The sequence below is a fragment of the Bufo bufo genome, chromosome 4 (genome assembly GCF_905171765.1).
Source record: "Bufo bufo chromosome 4, aBufBuf1.1, whole genome shotgun sequence".
In the NCBI taxonomy this organism is placed as follows: domain Eukaryota; kingdom Metazoa; phylum Chordata; class Amphibia; order Anura; family Bufonidae; genus Bufo; species Bufo bufo.
Window position 1 is genome coordinate 41317130 of NC_053392.1, and position 19891 is coordinate 41337020.

The following is a 19891-nucleotide window of genomic DNA, read 5'->3' on the forward strand; positions in this document are numbered from 1 at the left end:
GTGCTACTATAATAGAGCCAGAAACAGTGCTACTATAATAGAGCCAGACACAGTGCTACTATAATAGAGCCAGACACAGTGCTACTATAATAGAGCCAGACACAGTGCCACCATAATAGAGCCAGACACAGTGCTACTATAATAGAGCCAGACACAGTGCTACTATAATAGAGCCAGACACAGTGCTACTATAATAGAATCAGACACAGTGCTACTATAATAGAGCCAGACCCAGTGCTACTATAATAGAGCCAGACACAGTGCTACTATAATAGAATCAGACCCAGTGCTACTATAATAGAGCCAGACCCAGTGCTACTATAATAGAGCCAGACACAGTGCTACTATAATAGAGCCAGACCCAGTGCTACTATAATAGAGCCAGACCCAGTGCTACTATAATAGAGCCAGACCCAGTGCTACTATAATAGAATCAGACCCAGTGCTACTATAATAGAGCCAGACCCAGTGCTACTATAATAGAGCCAGACCCAGTGCTACTATAATAGAGCCAGACACAGTGCCACTATAATAGAATCAGACCCAGTGCTACTATAATAGAGCCAGACACAGATCTACTATAATAGAGCCAGACCCAGTGCTACTATAATAGAGCCAGACCCAGTGCCACTATAATAGAGCCAGACACAGTGCTACTATAATAGAATCAGACCCAGTGCTACTATAATAGAGCCAGACCCAGTGCTACTATAATAGAGCCAGACCCAGTGCTACTATAATAGAGCCAGACCCAGTGCTACTATAATAGAGCCAGACCCAGTGCTACTATAATAGAGCCAGACACAGTGCCACCATAATAGAGCCAGACACAGTGCTACTATAATAGAGCCAGACCCAGTGCTACTATAATAGAGCCAGACCCAGTGCTACTATAATAGAGCCAGACACAGTGCTACTATAATAGAGCCAGACCCAGTGCTACTATAATAGAGCCAGACACAGTGCTACTATAATAGAGCCAGAGCCAGTGCTACTATAATAGAGCCAGACACAGTGCCACCATAATAGAGCCAGACACAGTGCTACTATAATAGAGCCAGACACAGTGCCACCATAATAGAGCCAGACACAGTGCTACTATAATAGAGCCAGACACAGTGCTACTATAATAGAGCCAGACCCAGTGCTACTATAATAGAGCCAGACCCAGTGCCACCATAATAGAGCCAGACCCAGTGCTACTATAATAGAGCCAGACACAGTGCCACTATAATAGAGCCAGACCCAGTGCAGCTATAATAATACTGCATGTATTCCTCTATGTATGGTAGAGTAATCAAAAGGGAAGACAATGTGAGAGGTAGGTCACACGAGACCCAGATCTAGAGGAGGTGTAAAGCAGAACCAGGGACAGGATGAAAATCTCACCAGTAAAGCTAACTGGGAAAACTGGGTGACAACCAATTAATTGCAGCTCCCAATGTACTGAAAGGAAGGACCCAGAAGCCTTAGGAAGCCATGATAAAGCTGTAAGAATGTTCTATGATTCCTTCTAAGAAAGGTTCTTCTTGGGGGACAAGAAATGATGCGCCGGCAGTAATCCTGGAGAGCTAGAAATAACAGCCGGAGCCCCACGAGAGGGTATCCCCAAAAGACGGCACCACTACAAACAGCGGCCCAATAAAGCCTCAATGTTTCCTACTAATCTCCTCCGAGTCATGGGAACGCTCGCTGAGCGGGAAAGAGTTCAGGAGAGAAATCACTCAGGATGGTAAGTAACCCCATCATACTCACGGTGGAGTCACTACTCTAGGTCATAAGGTCCATTAACAGGGGCTCTGCATATCCACCATGCTTTACACTGCAGCTCTGATCCAATAGAACACAGTCTAAAATTGACTGTCTGTCTCATTGTAGGCTCTGAAAGCTCCACATTTTCTTCCCCATGCTTTACACTACAGATCTGCACAGCAGGAGAACAGGACCACAGATTGTGACATAGGATTTGATAAAACAGGCGGAGTTGTTCTTTAAATAACAGGACCAGGAGTAGAAACGATGACCCCGTGGACTTAGGACACAGACATGAACGTACGGTGATGCTCTACTGCTGTAGCCTGCAGCGGGGGGACTGGGGGAGCGGAGACAAAGAAACCCTGTTTGACCCCACAGCAAGAGGCCCAATAATCCAAAGCATAACGGGGGGAGGGGGCAGAATTGTATTTTAGCCCCAAGTGTCAGTGTCATTATCCTGTCCCCTAAGTGTCAGTGTCATTATCCAGTACCCCAAGTGTCAGTGTTATTATCCTGTACCCCAAGTGTCAGTGTCATTATCCTGTACCCCAAGTGTCAGTGTCATTATCCTGTACCCCAAGTGTCAGTGTCATTATCCTGTACCCCAAGTGTCAGTGTCATTATCCTGTCCCCCTAGTGTCAGTGTCATTATCCTGTACCCCAAGTGTCAGTGTCATTATCCTGTCCCCCAAGTGTCAGTGTCATTATCCTGTCCCCCAAGTGTCAGTGTCATTATCCTGTCCCCCAAGTGTCAGTGTCATTATCCTGTACCCCAAGTGTCAGTGTCATTATCCTGTACCCCAAGTGTCAGTGTCATTATCCTGTACCCCAAGTGTCAGTGTCATTATCCTGTACCCCAAGTGTCAGCGTCATTATCCTGTGCCCCAAGTGTCAGTGTCATTACCCTGTACCCCAAGTTTCAGTGTCATTATCCTGTACCCCAAGTGTCAGTGTCATTATCCTGTACCCCAAGTGTCAGTGTGTCATTATCCTGTACCCCAAGTGTCAGTGTCATTATCCTGTACCCCTAGTGTCAGTGTCATTATCCTGTACCCCAAGTGTCAGTGTCATTATCCTGTACCCCAAGTGTCAGCGTCATTATCCTGTGCTCCAAGTGTCAGTGTCATTATCCTGTACCCCAAGTGTCAGTGTGTCATTATCCTGTACCCCAAGTGTCAGCGTCATTATCCTGTACCCCTAGTGTCAGTGTCATTATCCTGTACCCCAAGTGTCAGTGTCATTATCCTGTACCCCAAGTGTCAGCGTCATTATCCTGTGCCCCAAGTGTCAGTGTCATTATCCTGTACCCCAAGTGTCAGTGTCATTATCCTGTACCCCAAGTGTCAGTGTCATTATCCTGTACCCCAAGTGTCAGCGTCATTATCCTGTACCCCAAGTGTCAGTATCATTATCCTGTACCCCAAGTGTCATTATCCTGTACCCCAAGTGTCAGTGTCATTATCCTGTACCCCAAGTGTCAGTGTCATTGTCCTGTACCCCAAGTGTCAGCGTCATTATCCTGTCCCCCAAGTGTCAGTGTCATTATCCTGTACCCCAAGTGTCAGTGTCATTGTCCTGTACCCCAAGTGTCAGTGTCATTATCCTGTACCCCAAGTGTCAGTGTCATTATCCTGTACCCCAAGTGTCAGTGTCATTATCCTGTCCCCCAAGTGTCAGTCTCATTATCCTGTCCCCCAAGTGTCAGTGTCATTACCCTGTACCCCAAGTGTCAGTGTCATTATCCTGTACCCCAAGTGTCAGTGTCATTATCCTGTACCCCAAGTGTCAGTGTCATTATCCTGTACCCCAAGTGTCAGTGTATTATTATCCTGTACCCCAAGTGTCAGTGTCATTATCCTGTACCCCAAGGGTCAGTGTCATTATCCTGTACCCCAAGTGTCAGTGTCATTATCCTGTACCCCAAGTGTCAGTGTCATTATCCTGTACCCCAAGTGTCAGTGTCATTATCCTGTACCCCAAGTGTCAGTGTATTATTATCCTGTACCCCAAGTGTCAGTGTCATTATCCTGTACCCCAAGTGTCAGTGTCATTATCCTGTACCCCAAGTGTCAGTGTCATTATCCTGTACCCCAAGTGTCAGCGTCATTATCCTGTACCTCAAGTGTCAGTGTCATTATCCTGTACCCCAAGTGTCAGTGTCATTATCCTGTACCCCAAGTGTCAGTGTCATTGTCCTGTACCCCAAGTGTCAGTGTCATTATCCTGTACCCCAAGTGTCAGTGTCTTATCCTGTACCCCAAGTGTCAGTGTCATTACCTGTCCCCCAAGTGTCAGTGTCATTATCCTGTACCCCAAGTGTCAGTGTCTCATTATCCTGTACTCCAAGTGTCAGTCTCATTATCCTGTACCCCAAGTGTCAGTGTTATTATCCTGTACCCCAAGTGTCATTATCCTGTACTCCAAGTGTCAGTCTCATTATCCTGTACCCCAAGTGTCAGCGTCATTATCCTGTACCCCAAGTGTCAGTGTCATTATCCTGTACTCCAAGTGTCAGTGTCATTATCCTGTACCCCAAGTGTCAGTGTCCTTATCCTGTACCCCAAGTGTCAGTGTCATTATCCTGTACCCCAAGTGTCAGTGTCATTATCCTGTACCCCAAGTGTCAGTGTCATTATCCTGTACCCCAAGTGTCAGTGTCATTATCCTGTACCCCAAGTGTCAGTGTCATTATCCTGTACCTCAAGTGTCAGTGTCATTATCCTGTACCCCAAGTGTCAGTGTCATTATCCTGTACCCCAAGTGTCAGTGTCATTGTCCTGTACCCCAAGTGTCAGTGTCATTATCCTGTACCCCAAGTGTCAGTGTCTTATCCTGTACCCCAAGTGTCAGTGTCATTACCTGTCCCCCAAGTGTCAGTGTCATTATCCTGTACCCCAAGTGTCAGTGTCATTATCCTGTACCCCAAGTGTCAGTGTCATTATCCTGTACCCCAAGTGTCAGTGTCATTATCCTGTCACCCAAGTGTCAGTGTCATTACCCTGTACCCCAAGTGTCAGTGTCATTATCCTGTACCCCAAGGGTCAGTGTCATTATCCTGTACCCCAAGTGTCAGTGTCATTATCCTGTACCCCAAGTGTCAGTGTCATTATCCTGTACCCCAAGTGTCAGTGTATTATTATCCTGTACCCCAAGTGTCAGTGTCATTATCATGTACCCCAAGTGTCAGTGTCATTATCCTGTACCCCAAGTGTCAGTGTCATTATCCTGTACCTCAAGTGTCAGTGTCATTATCCTGTACCCCAAGTGTCATAATCCTGTACCCCAAGTGTCAGTGTCATTATCCTGTACCCCAAGTGTCAGTGTCTCATTATCCTGTACCCCAAGTGTCAGTGTCTCATTATCCTGTACCCCAAGTGTCAGTGTCATTATCCTGTACCCCAAGTGTCAGTGTATCATTATCCTGTACCCCAAGTGTCAGTGTATCATTATCCTGTACCCCAAGTGTCAGTGTCTTATCCTGTACCCCAAGTGTCAGTGTCATTATCCTGTACCCCAAGTGTCAGTGTCATTGTCCTGTACCCCAAGTGTCAGTGTCATTATCCTGTACCCCAAGTGTCAGTGTCATTATCCTGTACCCCAAGTGTCAGTGTCATTATCCTGTACCCCAAGTGTCAGTGTCATTATCCTGTACACCAAGTGTCAGTGTATCATCATCCTGTACCCCAAGTGTCAGTGTCATTATCCTGTACCCCAAGGGTCAGTGTCATTATCCTGTACCCCAAGTGTCAGTGTTATTATCCTGTACCCCAAGTGTCAGTGTCATTATCCTGTACCCCAAGTGTCAGTGTATTATTATCCTGTACCCCAAGTGTCAGTGTCATTATCATGTACCCCAAGTGTCAGTGTCATTATCCTGTACCTCAAGTGTCAGTGTCATTATCCTGTACCCCAAGTGTCATAATCCTGTACCCCAAGTGTCAGTGTCATTATCCTGTACCCCAAGTGTCAGTGTCTCATTATCCTGTACCCCAAGTGTCAGTGTCTCATTATCCTGTACCCCAAGTGTCAGTGTCATTATCCTGTACCCCAAGTGTCAGTGTATCATTATCCTGTACCCCAAGTGTCAGTGTATCATTATCCTGTACCCCAAGTGTCAGTGTCTTATCCTGTACCCCAAGTGTCAGTGTCATTATCCTGTACCCCAAGTGTCAGTGTCATTGTCCTGTACCCCAAGTGTCAGTGTCATTATCCTGTACCCCAAGTGTCAGTGTCATTATCCTGTACCCCAAGTGTCAGTGTCATTATCCTGTACCCCAAGTGTCAGTGTCATTATCCTGTACACCAAGTGTCAGTGTATCATCATCCTGTACCCCAAGTGTCAGTGTATCATTATCCTGTACCCCAAGTGCCAGTGTCATTATCCTGTACCCAAAGTCTCGTGGTACCACTTCTGAAGTTAGTAGGGTCACTCTGAATGTCAGTCCCCCATTACTGATAGCATCAGTCCCCCTTGTTGAAGGACACCTCTGATGGTTGTCCCGCGGTCCTGAGACTTAATATCGGGATTATAGGGACACATGAGACTTAATATGGAAAACCAATTGGTTGGATGGCTCCTTCTCTCTATTGCAGTGGTGTTCAACCTGTGTCCCCTCAGCTGTTGCATGCTGAGAGTTGTAATATTCTCACAGCTGGAGAGCCACAGGTTGGAGACCAGTGGTTTATGGGGTATCTGGTTAGCTTTGGAGAAAGTCCTCAGTAATAAAATGGGCGCTCACCTGGTCATGTGTCTCCAGTTTTATGTCCTCTTGAATTGTCTTCACCATCGTGTTGGTAGCAGAGACGCACTGATCAACCGACTCTTTCTTCTCCATTTTCACCTTCACGTCCTCCAGACTCAGAGAAGGACTTGGTTTCATCTCCTTCTCATCCTTGTCTAGTAGGTTACGAAGAATCTGGTCTTTGGAGTCCTTTTTCTCAGTTTTTATCTCGGATGTGTTACCCTGAGCCTGGCTATTGCCAGACCCACATTTCTTGTCATGGTCTAAAGACAAAGTACTTAGATCCGAAGGACTTCCTTCTTGGAGGAGCCGATGTAGTAACTTGTGCCTCTCTGTCAAAGAGCTGTGAGATGAAGGACACGTCCCGCTCGAGGAACTTCCACAGCTCGAGTTGGAAACAACAGGACAAGTTAAAGGATCTCTGCAAGTAGGGTCACCATCCCGCAATTTGCTTTCAGCGGTTGATGCCAAGAGTTGTACAAGTTTTTGACTTGATGCAGCCAAGGAACTTTTGCTGTCTCCATCACCGACTCTGTTGTCACTACTGTTGTCCTTGGGCTCCATTTTTATGGGCTGCATACTGAGTCTCCCAGGAGAACTCTGTGATGAGACCTGTCGTAGGATGGGGGACATGGTAGAATAGGTTGACTGATTGTTAGGTCCATCGTTCATGGCCTGGGAATTAGAAAAGATCCTCCCATTGTTGTTGGTGCATAACCCACCTACCATGCCGGGAGATGGAGAAGAATACCCTACTGGGGTCATAGGTCCTTCATTAAGCATTGGCATTGAATTTGGTGGCATATTGGAGAAGGATCTGTTGTTGTTATTACAACCACTGCTAGAGATCCCGACAGGGGAGTGCATGGTAGGCATTGGGGGGGAAAAGGGATTACCTGAAGCTCGAGGCCGAGACACCAAACCTGGACTTCCCCGTGGCCTTGGAGACATGAACTGAGGAGGACTTATCCCTGGACTACTCATGGGGGAACTGTTGAGGTTTAGATTGTTACTGTTTTGGGGTCCAGCCTGCCCCATATTTAAGGCAACGTTGGTTCCCATCTGACTTCCAGGGGAACATCCATAGTTTGTTTGGCTGGTGTTGGAGTTGCTGATGTTATGGAGGCCAGTGACTGGCTGCTGGTTTGTACTAGAGGTCAGCATGTTGCCACTGGATGGAGAGGTGGTAGAAGAGAAGGGCACTCCCGGAGCTGGCGAGACGGTACAGTTAATTGAGGGGCTGAGTCGGGGTAGTGACATTCCTGAGTTAGTGTTGTCTTGACTACAAAGAGAGCTTTGATCCCTGAAAAAGACATCAAATATATATATAAGATATATAATACAATGTAAGTGGAGACTCCGACCTTATACAGATACAGCTCTGCAACATCTGAAATGCATTCCTACAAAACTCATTGGTGGAGCTCCCCTTTATATTTATTACGACGCAAGATGGCGGTCACTTGTAATCTGCTCCATCACCTTTCAATGAAATGAATTCCCATGACGAAAGGTTGCATGTCAGGACTCTGAGGGTAGTACAGCTTGCACTTGGTGTGAGCGCTCAGCTCAGTCCCGTCGCTCAGGGTGAACTTGTACGATGGACTGCAGGCCGTTCCCTTCATCATTACTGCAGCAGGGAAGCAGAATACAAGAAGTAAGAGTCATTAGTATAACATACTAGAGATAAATCTACCGTTACGCCTCCTGTGAGTGTTTATATGGGTGGAAATGGTCAAAAGAAGGTTAATATGCTGTACAATAAACTGCATCTTCATGCTGCACCAACTTGTCTGTGGTCCCTTCCCCGTTAAGGGAGTTTAACCCAGTATTTTACTCCAGAGCTGCACTCACTATTCTGCTGGTGGTGCAGTCACTGTGTAAATACATTACATTACTTATCCTTCACTGATCCTGAGTTACATCCTGTATTATACTCCAGAGCTGCACTCACTATTCTGCTGGTGCAGTCACTGTGTACCTACATTACATTACTTATCCTGTACTGATCCTGAGTCACATCCTGTATTATACTCCAGAGCTGCACTCACTATTCTGCTGGTGCAGTCACTGTGTACATACATTACATTACTTATCCTGTACTGATCCTGAGTTACATCCTGTATTATACTCCAGAGCATCACTCACTACTCTGCTGGTGGTGTCACTGTGTACATACATTACTTATCCTGTACTGATCCTGAGTTACATCCTGCATTATACTCCAGAGCTGAACTCACTATTCTGCTGGTGGAGTCACTGTGTGCAGACATTACATTAGTTATCCTGTACTGATCCCCAGTTACATCCTGTATTATACTCCAGAGCTGCACTCACTATTCTGCTGGTGCAGTCACTTTGTACATACATTACATTACTTATCCTGTACTGATCCTGAGTTACATCCTGTATTATACTCCAGAGCTGCACTCACTATTCTGCTGGTGCAGTCACTGTGTACATACATTACATTACTTATCCTGTACTGATCCTGAGCTACAGCCTGTATTATACTCCAGAGCTGCACTCACTATTCTGCTGGTGGAGTCACTGTGTACATACATTACATTACTTATCCTGTACTGATCCTGAGTTACATCCTGTATTATACTCCAGAGCTGCACTCACTATTCTGCTGGTGCAGTCACTGTGTACATACATTACATTACTTATCCTGTACTGATCCTGAGTTACATCCTGTATTATACTCCAGAGCTGCACTCACTATTCTGCTGGTGCAGTCACTGTGTACATACATTACATTACTTATCCTGTACTGATCCTGAGTTACATCCTGTATTATACTCCAGAGCTGCACTCACTATTCTGCTGGTGCAGTCACTGTGTACATACATTACATTACTTATCCTGTACTGATCCTGAGTTACATCCTGTATTATACTCCAGAGCTGCACTCACTATTCTGCTGGTGGAGTCACTGTGTATATACATTACATTACTTATCCTGTACTGATCCTGAGTTACATCCTGTATTATACTCCAGAGCTGCACTCACTATTCTGCTGGTGCAGTCACTGTGTACATACATTACATTACTTATCCTGTACTGATCCTGAGTTACATCCTGTATTATACTTCAGAGCTGCACTCACTATTCTGCTGGTGCAGTCACTGTGTACATACATACATTACTTATCCTGTACTGATCCTGAGTTACATCCTGTATTATACTCCAGAGCTGCACTCACTATTCTGCCGATGCAGTCACTGTGTATATTGGTGATTGTTATCTTCCTTGTACACTTACCTTCTTGAAAAAGCTGTTTGGCATAAGATGGTTCTGTACCCTGAGCTTGAAAGAAAGCATAAATACATTTTCTGACCAGGTCCTCCCACCCTGTGCTGCCTGAGGCTCTCAATGTACTGGTGTCAATGGAGATGATTTTTCCTAAAAAAAAAAAATATATATATATATTAGCTCAGCGTCGTCATTCCTGTCCAGTTATTTTTTGGAGGAGCTCATATTTGACAGCATTGTCCCCATCCTCTCACAGGACAGGTTTCTGGATACGGGGAGAAGGTTTATGAAGACTCGGCTGTTCTGTCACCGCGCCAATGAAAACAAGCTGAGAACGAGACGCCTCTCGCCCGTATTTATGGAGAGATCCGTGTTACTGATCTGTCATTTGTGAACTGAGGTCTAAGGAGGTGTGAAGATCAGACCCAACATCAACATCCGCTGCCGGAGGCGAGGCAGGTGTGCTGATCCCAAGAGCTGACAATCTAAACACCAGAATGTATCAGTTCCTGAATCAATACAATGTAACCAATGAGTGCAATGACAGATCCTAAAGGGGTTTTCCAGGATTTTAATACTGATGACCTATCTTCAGGATAGGTCATAAATATCAGACTGGCAGGGATCTGGCACCCACAGTGATCAGCTGTATGAAGATAAGGCTGCGCTGATCGGCGTGGGTGCTGGGTGTCGAACCCCCGCCGATCTGATATTGATGACCTGAAGGTAGGTCATCAATATTAAAAAAGTGGATAACCCCTTTAAGTGGGAATATATCCTACATTTCTATTCTTACTGTACCTAGAGGTGAACCATGAGCCCCATGATGTCCAAAATGAAGGGGCTGCAGAATCCTCCATCACCTTGGATGCCACTTGGTAGATTTAATATACTCCCTGGCATCCAGGCAAGGTGATTAGGGGAGGGGGTTAAGCATCTGGAAACAGCCCTTTGAGTTTTTATGAGAAGCAAAGTTGAATGTAAAGAATTATTTCTGCCACCACTAGGGGGAGCTCACTGCAAACTGATTTATTATAAAGGTCTTGGGAATTAGTACAAACCTTTTCACAGTGAGCTCCCCCTAGTGGTGGCTGAATATATATGCATACACTGAGCTTTCCATAGTTGTAGCTGTATATATATGTATATTGTGATCTCCCTAAAGTGGCAGCTTATAAATCTGTATGCAGTGAGTGCCCCCTAGTGGTAGCTGTATAAATATGTATACAGTGGCTGTATAACTCTGTATGCAGTGAGCTCCCTCTAGTGGAGGTTGTATATATATATGTATATAGTGATCTCTCTATAGTGGCAGCTGTATAACTCTGTATGCAGTGATCTCCCTCTAGTGGAGGCTGTATATATATATATATATATATATATATATATATATATATGTATATAGTGAGCTCCCTATACTGGCAGCTGTATAACTCTGTATGCAGTGAGCTCCCTCTAGTGGAGGCTGTATATATATATATATATATATGTATATAGTGAGCTCCCTATACTGGCAGCTGTATAACTCTGTATGCAGTGATCTCCCTCTAGTGGAGGCTGTATATATATATATATATATATATATATATATGTATATAGTGAGCTCCCTATACTGGCAGCTGTATAACTCTGTATGCAGTGAGCTCCCTCTAGTGGAGGCTGTATAAATATGTATATAGTGATCTCCTTAAAGTGGTAGCTTATAAATCTGTATGCAGTGAACGCTCTTGAGTGGTAGCTGTATAAATATGTATACAGTGGCTGTATAACTCTGTATGCAATATATGTATATAGTGAGCTCCCTTAGTGGTAGCTGTATAACTCCGTATGCAGTCAGTCCACTCTAGTGGTAGCTGTATAAATCTGTATACATTGAGCTCCCTCTAGTGGTGTCTGTAACTTCCCCGGACAAGCTATACAATGGGGTGCAATTTGTCATGTCCACCATAGGCCCCAACACAACTGGAAACCCTCAAAAAAATACTGAGTTTGCTTCTTACTAGTGCAATAAATTGCCTGTGACTATTTGGGGGATTTTGCATTGGGAACTGTGGGTGCCAGCTGCTATGGTGTCTTTATTAACGCCCCTCCTCATGATGGCCAGCACTGGCATCAATCTAGGTCTTTGTTCACATTAGGAGCAGCCGCACAGTTTTTTCAGCACATTCTTGAATATAACCACATTACCGTTGCACCTAGTGGTATCATGCAACCAAATCTCCTCTCGGCAGCGGGGTATTGCCAGGTGGAGGACACATAGTATACCCTATTAGTGGCATGCTCAGAAAATTCTGGCCTCCACACAAATAAATTGCCAAGACCTTAGGAGCCCAAAGCATACCTTTATACTTTTCATAAATCTTCAGTAGCTCCCCCTAGTGGTGGCTGCTAGGAGCCAGAATATTATTATTTGAAGTTTTTTTTGAGGGACTACAATATTGATGATCTAGCCTTAGTAAAGTCCATCAAAAACAGACCAGTGGAGGACCACTGGTATGAGCTGGTATTGCTGCTCAGTCTGATACCCGCTGAGTTGTAATACCAGGCACAACCACTATCAAAAGTACGGCGCTGTGTCTGTTAACAAATGAAGGGGTCACAACTCAGGAGCGCTATGGCCCCTTCAATCAGCTGATTGGTGGAGGTGCCAGGAGTCAGACCCCCAGGGTGTAGGGTTGCTCAGCAGGCTCCTACTCTGACTGGGCCCCTGAGGGCATTACCACAAGGGGCCCCATGTCCTCCCTCCTTCTCACCTGTAGCATCTTGCTTAGTCATGAAAGATTCTAGAGAGGTGATGGGTGTGGGCCGAGGTAATCTCCGAGCGATGCAGATCAGACAGGACTGGAAATCTGGAAAGGAAGGAAGAGACTGGTGAACATGGCCGTCAATCACAATCCATCCGAAGGTCATAGTGGGCAAAATGGTCCCCTCCTGAAGATGGTTCCACCCATCCCTTAACCATGGATAGTGACGCCCAATGCTATCCCAGATCTCCATCATTGGGTACGACCTCTTCTTTGGTGGAGGCCGAATGAGGGGTTAGGTTTGGTCGAAGGGGTGGAGGGAAAGCTGCCTCTTTGAGAAAGAAGGAGGAGGCCAAATGGGTTCCTGCTGAGGCATTTAGTGTCCCTTTAAGAATTTAGAAAAAAAACCATAAGCAATAAATAAAATAATTGTCTTCCTTAGGTTTAAACATCCCCCCCATCAGCTGATCCCTCGCTCCTCGCGCCTCTGACCTCTCCTATACACAGGATTCTTTATGTCGATTCCTGCTTTCCCTTCAGTCTCTTACACAACATACTAATCTTTACATAAGCAGGGCATTGCCTAAATATTAACACCCTGAGTGCTTGGTGTTGGAGTCGGTCTCAGGGAGCCTCTATAGCAGCACCTGAGGTCTGTATGATGCCTCCATGTGTTATACCCCTCAGTAGTCGTGGGCTGTGAGTCTTCTGTACCACCGAGAGGATGCAGACTGCAATAAATGGCGTCTGCGGGTGCATCCATAGGGCAATGGGGAAACACCTGGGGTCGTTTCCTAATTCTGCACCCGGATAGACTTGACTTCAGCCATGAGGACTACTCAGGAGGTTGCATTTTGAGACATTGTATGGACTGTCCTATTATGGGGGGTGTGATGACTTATGCAATACCAAGTATGAACGAGCCAATGAGCTCCTCTAACTACAACTGATGAATCAGAAGCTTCTAATTATTTTGCCGTTAGCACTGAGCAGGTGGTGGTGAGGAGTCACATAGGTCCCTGTCCCACATTGTGGCAGGCCAGCAGTTCCTCCTCTGTAATGTTACATAACGTGCCCTGGAATAACCGCACGCACTTTTGCTGACTTCGTCTTCTGACACTTCTGCATTTTGTATATCGGATGTGCACTGCACGCGATCACCGCGCAGGAATATACCGTTATAGCGGGCACATTCTAGGACTCACCACCAGGACTGTGTGTGCAGTTAACACATGCTTGACAAGTGAAGAGCTGTCAAGGGGATACTGAAAAGGGGCTTACAAAATATCTTTGACCGCATGCCCCGCCCATTTTTACACATTACCCCCCCCCCCCCCAATTAAATTTGAATTTTGTATAGTACATATAGCACCCTTTATGACCCAAAATGAACACAGACCACAGACTAGACCCCCTAAACTAATACTGGCCCAACACTAGACCCTCCAAACTAATACCAACCCTATATTAGACCCCCTAAAGTAATGCAGACCCTAGACCAGACCCCCTCAACTAATACTGACCCCACATTGGCCCCCCTAATCTAGTGCTGACCCTAGACCAGACCCCGTCAACTAATACCATCCCTACACTAGGCCCCCTAAACTAATGCACACCCTAGACCATACCCCCTCAACTAATACTGACCCTACACTAGGCCCACAAAACTAATACCGACCCTACACTACCCCTAAAGTAATGCAGACCCTAGACCAGACCCCCTAAACTAATACCGACCCTACACTAGACCCCCTAAACTAATGCAATCTCCCTAAACTAATACCGACCCTACACTAGACCCCCTAAACTAATGCAATCTCCCTAAACTAATACCGACCCTACACTAGACCCCCTAAACTAATGCAGACCCCCAAAACTAAAACAGATCAAAAACTAGACCCGTAAAGAAATAAAAACCCCACACCGGACCCCCTGAACTAATACTGAGATTACACTAGACCCCTTAAACTAATGCAGACCCCAGACCAGACACCTAAACTAAAATATATCCGAAACCAGACCCCCTAAAATAATACAAACCCTAGATAAGACTCCCTAAACTAATATAGCCCCTTAGATCAGACACCCTAAATTAATTCAGACCAAACCTAAAGACCCCTCATATCAGACCCTCATTTATACAGACCCCAGACCTCTCTTTATACAGACCACATATCAGACCCTCATTTATACAGAACTCAAACTCGACACCCCACCTTATACAGACACCAGATCAGACACTGCTTTATAAAAATCTCATATCAGACCTTCATTTATACAGACTCCAGACCCTCCCTTTATAAAGACCCCAGACCAGATCCCCAGGAGTGCAGATAGACCCTTCTCCTTGTTACTGCCTTCCCCTTCAATCCCAGCCCTGATGTCAGGGTGGTGCCTGCAGGATTGAAGAGGACTACGATAATGGAAAAAGCTGAAGGAGGGAATTGACAACTATGAGCACTCAGAGCCTTCTAATCATGTGTGAATAAGTGAGGTAACAACTATGAGCGCTCAGAGCCTTCTACTCCTGTATGAAGAAGTGACGTGACAGCAATGAGTGCTCAGAGCCTTCTACTCCTGTATGAAGAAGTGACGTGACAGCAATGAGTGCTCAGAGCCTTCTACTCCTGTATGAAGAAGTGACGTGACAGCAATGAGTGCTCAGAGCCTTCTACTCCTGTATGAAGAAGGGAGGTGACAGCTAGGAGTGCTCAAAGCCTTTTAATCCTGTACTAAGAAAAGAGGTGACAGCTATGAGTGCTCAGAGCCTTCTAATCCTTTATGAAGAAGGGAGGTGACAGCTATGAGTGCTCAAAGCCTTCTACTCCTGTATGAAGAAGTGACGTGACAGCTATGAGTGCTCAGAGCCTTCTAATCCTTTATGAAGAAGGGAGGTGACAGCTATGAGTGCTCAAAGCCTTCTACTCCTGTATGAAGAAGTGACGTGACAGCTATGAGTGCTCAAAGCCTTCTACTCCTGTATGAAGAAGTGAAGTGACAACTATGAGTGCTCAGAGCCTTCTAGTCCTGTATGAAGAAGGAAGGTGACAGCTATGAGCACTAAGAGCCTTCTAATAGTATATGAAGAAGGGAGGTGAGAGCTATGAGTGCTCCGAGCATTCTAATCCTGTATGAAGAAAGGAGGTGACAGCTATGAGCACTAAGAGCCTTCTGTATAAGACATTCATCTGGGTCTTACCTTCTCCTTCCTCCTTGAAGGATTTCGGTTGGGACACAGTAAAACACTGCATCACTTCGTACCGTTGCCGCGCCTCCTGGTTCTCCGCCCCTGCGTCATCTGGAGGCCGAATCAGCATTCTACAGTTTAATGTATGGCTATTTCGCCTGTTGGCTTCTTGGGACCAGGGAGCTCCATTGACTATCAAAAACACAAGAGGGAAGGAGTTTAATAGCAACATACAATAATAACAGGGCAGGCATGAAAATATTCAAGATGGTGCTAATTAAGCCAAATAACTTCAATTCACAAAAAAGGTACATGGGCACGGTCTTGTAAGTAGATGGACTCTAAGGGAGAGGCAAACATAGATAGATATATAGTTAAGAAATGGGACTTAACAGGAACAGTGGAGATCAAGAGAATGTATGGAAGACTACGAAGGATTTCAGAGACAGCAGCTCCTAGGATTACTAGAAAGGCAAATCAGAACCCCGCTTCACTACAAAAGACATTCAGGAAGATTTAGCAGACTCTGAGTTGTGGTACATTGTTCAACTGTTCAGTGACACCTGCACTAATATGGCCTTCATGGAAGAGTCACCTCTCCTGCGTCCTCAGCACAAAATTAAGCATCAGAAGTTTGAAAAAGAACATCTGAACAAGCCTGATACATTTTATAAACAAGTCCCATGGACTAATGAGGTTAAAATAGAACTCTGGCCCCGATGAGCATAGGTATGTTTGGAGAAACACAGGCACATGAAAAGAACATCTCTCCAATCATTCAGCATGGGGGTGGACCAATTATGCTTTGGGTTGTGTTGCAGCCAATGGCATAGGGAACATTTCATGGCTAGAAATGGATGGATTCAATGAAATCCCAGCAAATTGTGGAAGCAAGCATAACACCAACTGTAAAAAGCTGAAGTTGAAAAGGATGGCTTCTACAAATGGATTAAGATCCTAAACACACCTCAAAATCCACAATAGACCTCAAAAGGCGCATACTGAAGGTTTTACCATGGCCCTCACAGTCCCCTGATCTGCTGAAGGTTTTACCATGGCCCTCACAGTCCCAAACTTCTGCATGCCACTGTAGATAGATAAATAGATAGATAGATGAGAACAGATGCAGCGTGAAGGTAAATGGGAGGAGAACGGCTTATTTCCGGCAGAGCCGAGGAGTCAGACAGGGCTGCAGCCTCAGTCCAACCCTCTAACATCTACATCAATGAGCTGGCGGCGGCTCCGGAGTCCTCCTCAGCACCTGTTCTCACCCTCCATGACACCAAGGTGGAATTTCTCCTTTATGCAGATGATCTTCTGCTACTATCGCCAACTGAGAAAGGTCTCCGAGATAACCTGAAAATCCTGGAGAAGTTCAGTAACACGTGGGCACTGCCCATCAATCCAAAGAAAACCAACATCATGGTATTCCAGAAAAGGAACCGGAAAGCAGCCGGGCGTCCTCCCTTCCTGCTAAACAACTGTCCACTTTCAGACACCGACAGCTACACCGACCTGGGCCCAGAAATCAGCCAATCAGGGAGTTTTAAGAAACATGGAAACACTGAAAGACAAGGCGAGCAAAACCTTCTATGCCATCAGAAGGCGTCTGTATCACCTTAAAGCACCAGTGACCGTCTGGCTTAAAATCCTTGACACCATCATCGCCCCAATCCTCCTGTATGGCAGCGAAGTCTGGGGCCCAGACATATACCCAGAGCGGGCAAAGTGGGACTCTGGGCCAACAGAACTATTCCACCTAGAACTCTGCAAACACTTTCTCCAGGTCCACAGGAGCACCTCAAACAGCGCCTGTCGAGCAGAACTGGGCAGATTCCCAATCTACTTTGCTGTCCAGAAGAGGGCGCTATCATTCAGAGCCCATCTTCATAGCAGCAGTCCCAGCTCCTACCATCACAAAGCCTTGCTACACCAAGAAGCCCCAGGAAAACAAAGCACCAAGTCACCCAAACCCAGCCTGCCCAAGCCACCAACCAGTACAGCCTGACAAAGGGCGAAATCCAGAGGACGATACACAAGTACAAAGAGGAGTATATTAGCGTCTGGAGGAACGACATAAGAACATCCCAGAAGCTGACAGTATACCAGACCCTGCAGAGGGAGTACAAACTGCCCCATATCTGGAGAAACTCCAGGAGACTGACAGATCCTGAGCCGGCACAGACTGAGCGCCCACAGCCTGCTCATTGAATCCGGGCGTCACCGGCAGAGGTACATGCCCAGGTAGAGCAGACTGTGCCAGCAGTCCGACCAGGAGGCCGTGGAGGATGAGGCACATTTCCTGCTGCGGTGCCCCAAATACTCAGCAGTGAGGGAGACTCAGTTCAGGAGACTGTCTGATCTCTGCCCAGACTTAACCTCCATGGAGGAGGAAGAGAGACTCTCCATACTGCTGGGGGAAGAGGAGAACACAGCGGCCATAGAAGCACAATATATTACTGCCTGCCATAGACTGAGAGGAGCCTGATATACCATGGACTCCTATACCCCCACCCTGTATATGTCCCCATCCCCCAACCCTACCCAATTATTTCCCACTTGCATTGGCAATGCTAATATGTATTTAGTCCTGCCAATAAAGCTGATTTTATTTTATTAGATAGATAGATAGAAACCATAAGGAAAGTAGATCTTCTCTCCGCACTGCTTGTGTGCACAGGATTGGCTCATGCGGAGAATGCTGCAGCTGTGACACCTGCCAAACCACACTCCACATGGCAGAGCTCCCACGTCCTATCGTTCACCGTCCTTGATCGTGACAGGTGTCATAAATTAGAAAGTAGAAATGTGTACAGAAAGATCGAGCCGAAGCGTGGGGCTCCCAGCCGCAGTCCGCTATCTGTATTAAGCAGGGTGTGTAGCAGTTCATGCTGCCTATCAATCAGTAACTTCCTGTCTCAGTGACCACCACTTCCTGTCTGAGTGACCACCACTTCCTGTCTCAGTGACCACCACTTCCTTCCATGTAGTTCCTCGCACAGAAGTGGTCACAGGAAGTGGAAAAGTGTCCGGGCAGCAAAATATCAGCTTCCGCGCCCGAAGAACGGCATCAGACTGACAACTGTCCTTGGAACGGGGCTACCTACCTAAAGATTTGGGCAGCAGGTTCTTGACGAACTGCTCGTGGTCGCCCACGTGTAGGAGGCTGTAGATGCTGTCCTTCATCAGCTCCTCTTGCTTGTAGCCCAGATAATTAGTGACATTTTCTGAGACAAAGACGATCCGACCTTCTTGGTTGACAACGAAGAAAAATCCGTCCAGAGCCTGAAGTAGAAAAATAAAAATGGCAGAAAATGTACATTTATAAATATCTGAATATATTTTTCTTAAAGGGGTTGTCCACTCTTAAAGGGGTATTGTGTTTTCAGCATATAAAGCTATAGCATTGTCTAATGAAAAATCCTGAAAAACAACTTGTCTAAAATACCCCTTACCAGTGTTAAGATCCCTGCTTGCTGTCAGTAAACACGACACACTTCTGAGTTTTTTTTTTACAGTTTTATTCAGTCTAAATAATCCACGTCAGCAGCACAAATCTCTCTCCTCTCCTGATGGTTTGTTACAGTGTCTCAGTGCAGGTAACAGGGATCAGATTGTCTATAGAGTCCATTAAAAAGTAGCTTTTTGCTTTCTTGGATTTTCTCAGTTCTCTCTCCGCCTGGGAAAGTTGGGTGGCAGCGAATACGTCCAGCTTGCATGTCACTTGTCACCCAGCTTTCCCAGTTAGCTCCACATCCATGTGACATCCCTTCAGGAAGCAGTAGAGGCGGCCACATCAGATGTCCCAGAAACAGATACAACTGAGGGGCCAGTCAGGATGGGGTTAAGGCGTCCTTGTGCCTCCCCGCAGGGACGTAGCACACGCAGCTGTTTCATCAGTGTCCGATGGTTGTTGTTGTCCTGCCAGCATACATCCCTGTTATGTCATGGCTGGGAACGCGGCGGACATTCCCCATCCAGGCCTCCGCTCAGCGGCGCTCGCTCTTTGTCTGGCCGGGGGCCTAATATAACAGCACCTAATGTAGAGCGGTAACTATTAACCAGCGGCACCGCCAAACCGGAAACAGGGAAACCACGGCGAAATCTCCGACACCGGGGATGGGCCCGGGCCTGGAGGAGTCTACAATTAACCCTATCCCTGCAGCACTAGTATCTGCTCCCTGCACACAGGATGATACAATTA

The 19891-nt window shown here is 46.1% G+C and overlaps 1 protein-coding gene across 5 annotated transcripts in view; it reads right to left on the reverse strand.

Moving 5' to 3' along the window:
* The window catches only part of NCOA1 (nuclear receptor coactivator 1), a 345294-nt gene that overhangs the window by 34827 nt on the left and 290576 nt on the right, over positions 1-19891 (reverse strand). For all 5 annotated transcript variants that reach the window (XM_040427133.1, XM_040427136.1, XM_040427135.1 and 2 more), the window contains 6 exons: positions 18795-18972; positions 15700-15879; positions 12510-12605; positions 9766-9906; positions 7980-8127; positions 6495-7800 (listed from right to left, as the gene is read on the reverse strand). In XM_040427133.1, the coding sequence (XP_040283067.1) occupies positions 6495-7800; positions 7980-8127; positions 9766-9906; positions 12510-12605; positions 15700-15879; positions 18795-18972 (2049 nt within the window). The remainder of the gene's footprint in view (positions 1-6494; positions 7801-7979; positions 8128-9765; positions 9907-12509; positions 12606-15699; positions 15880-18794; positions 18973-19891) is intronic.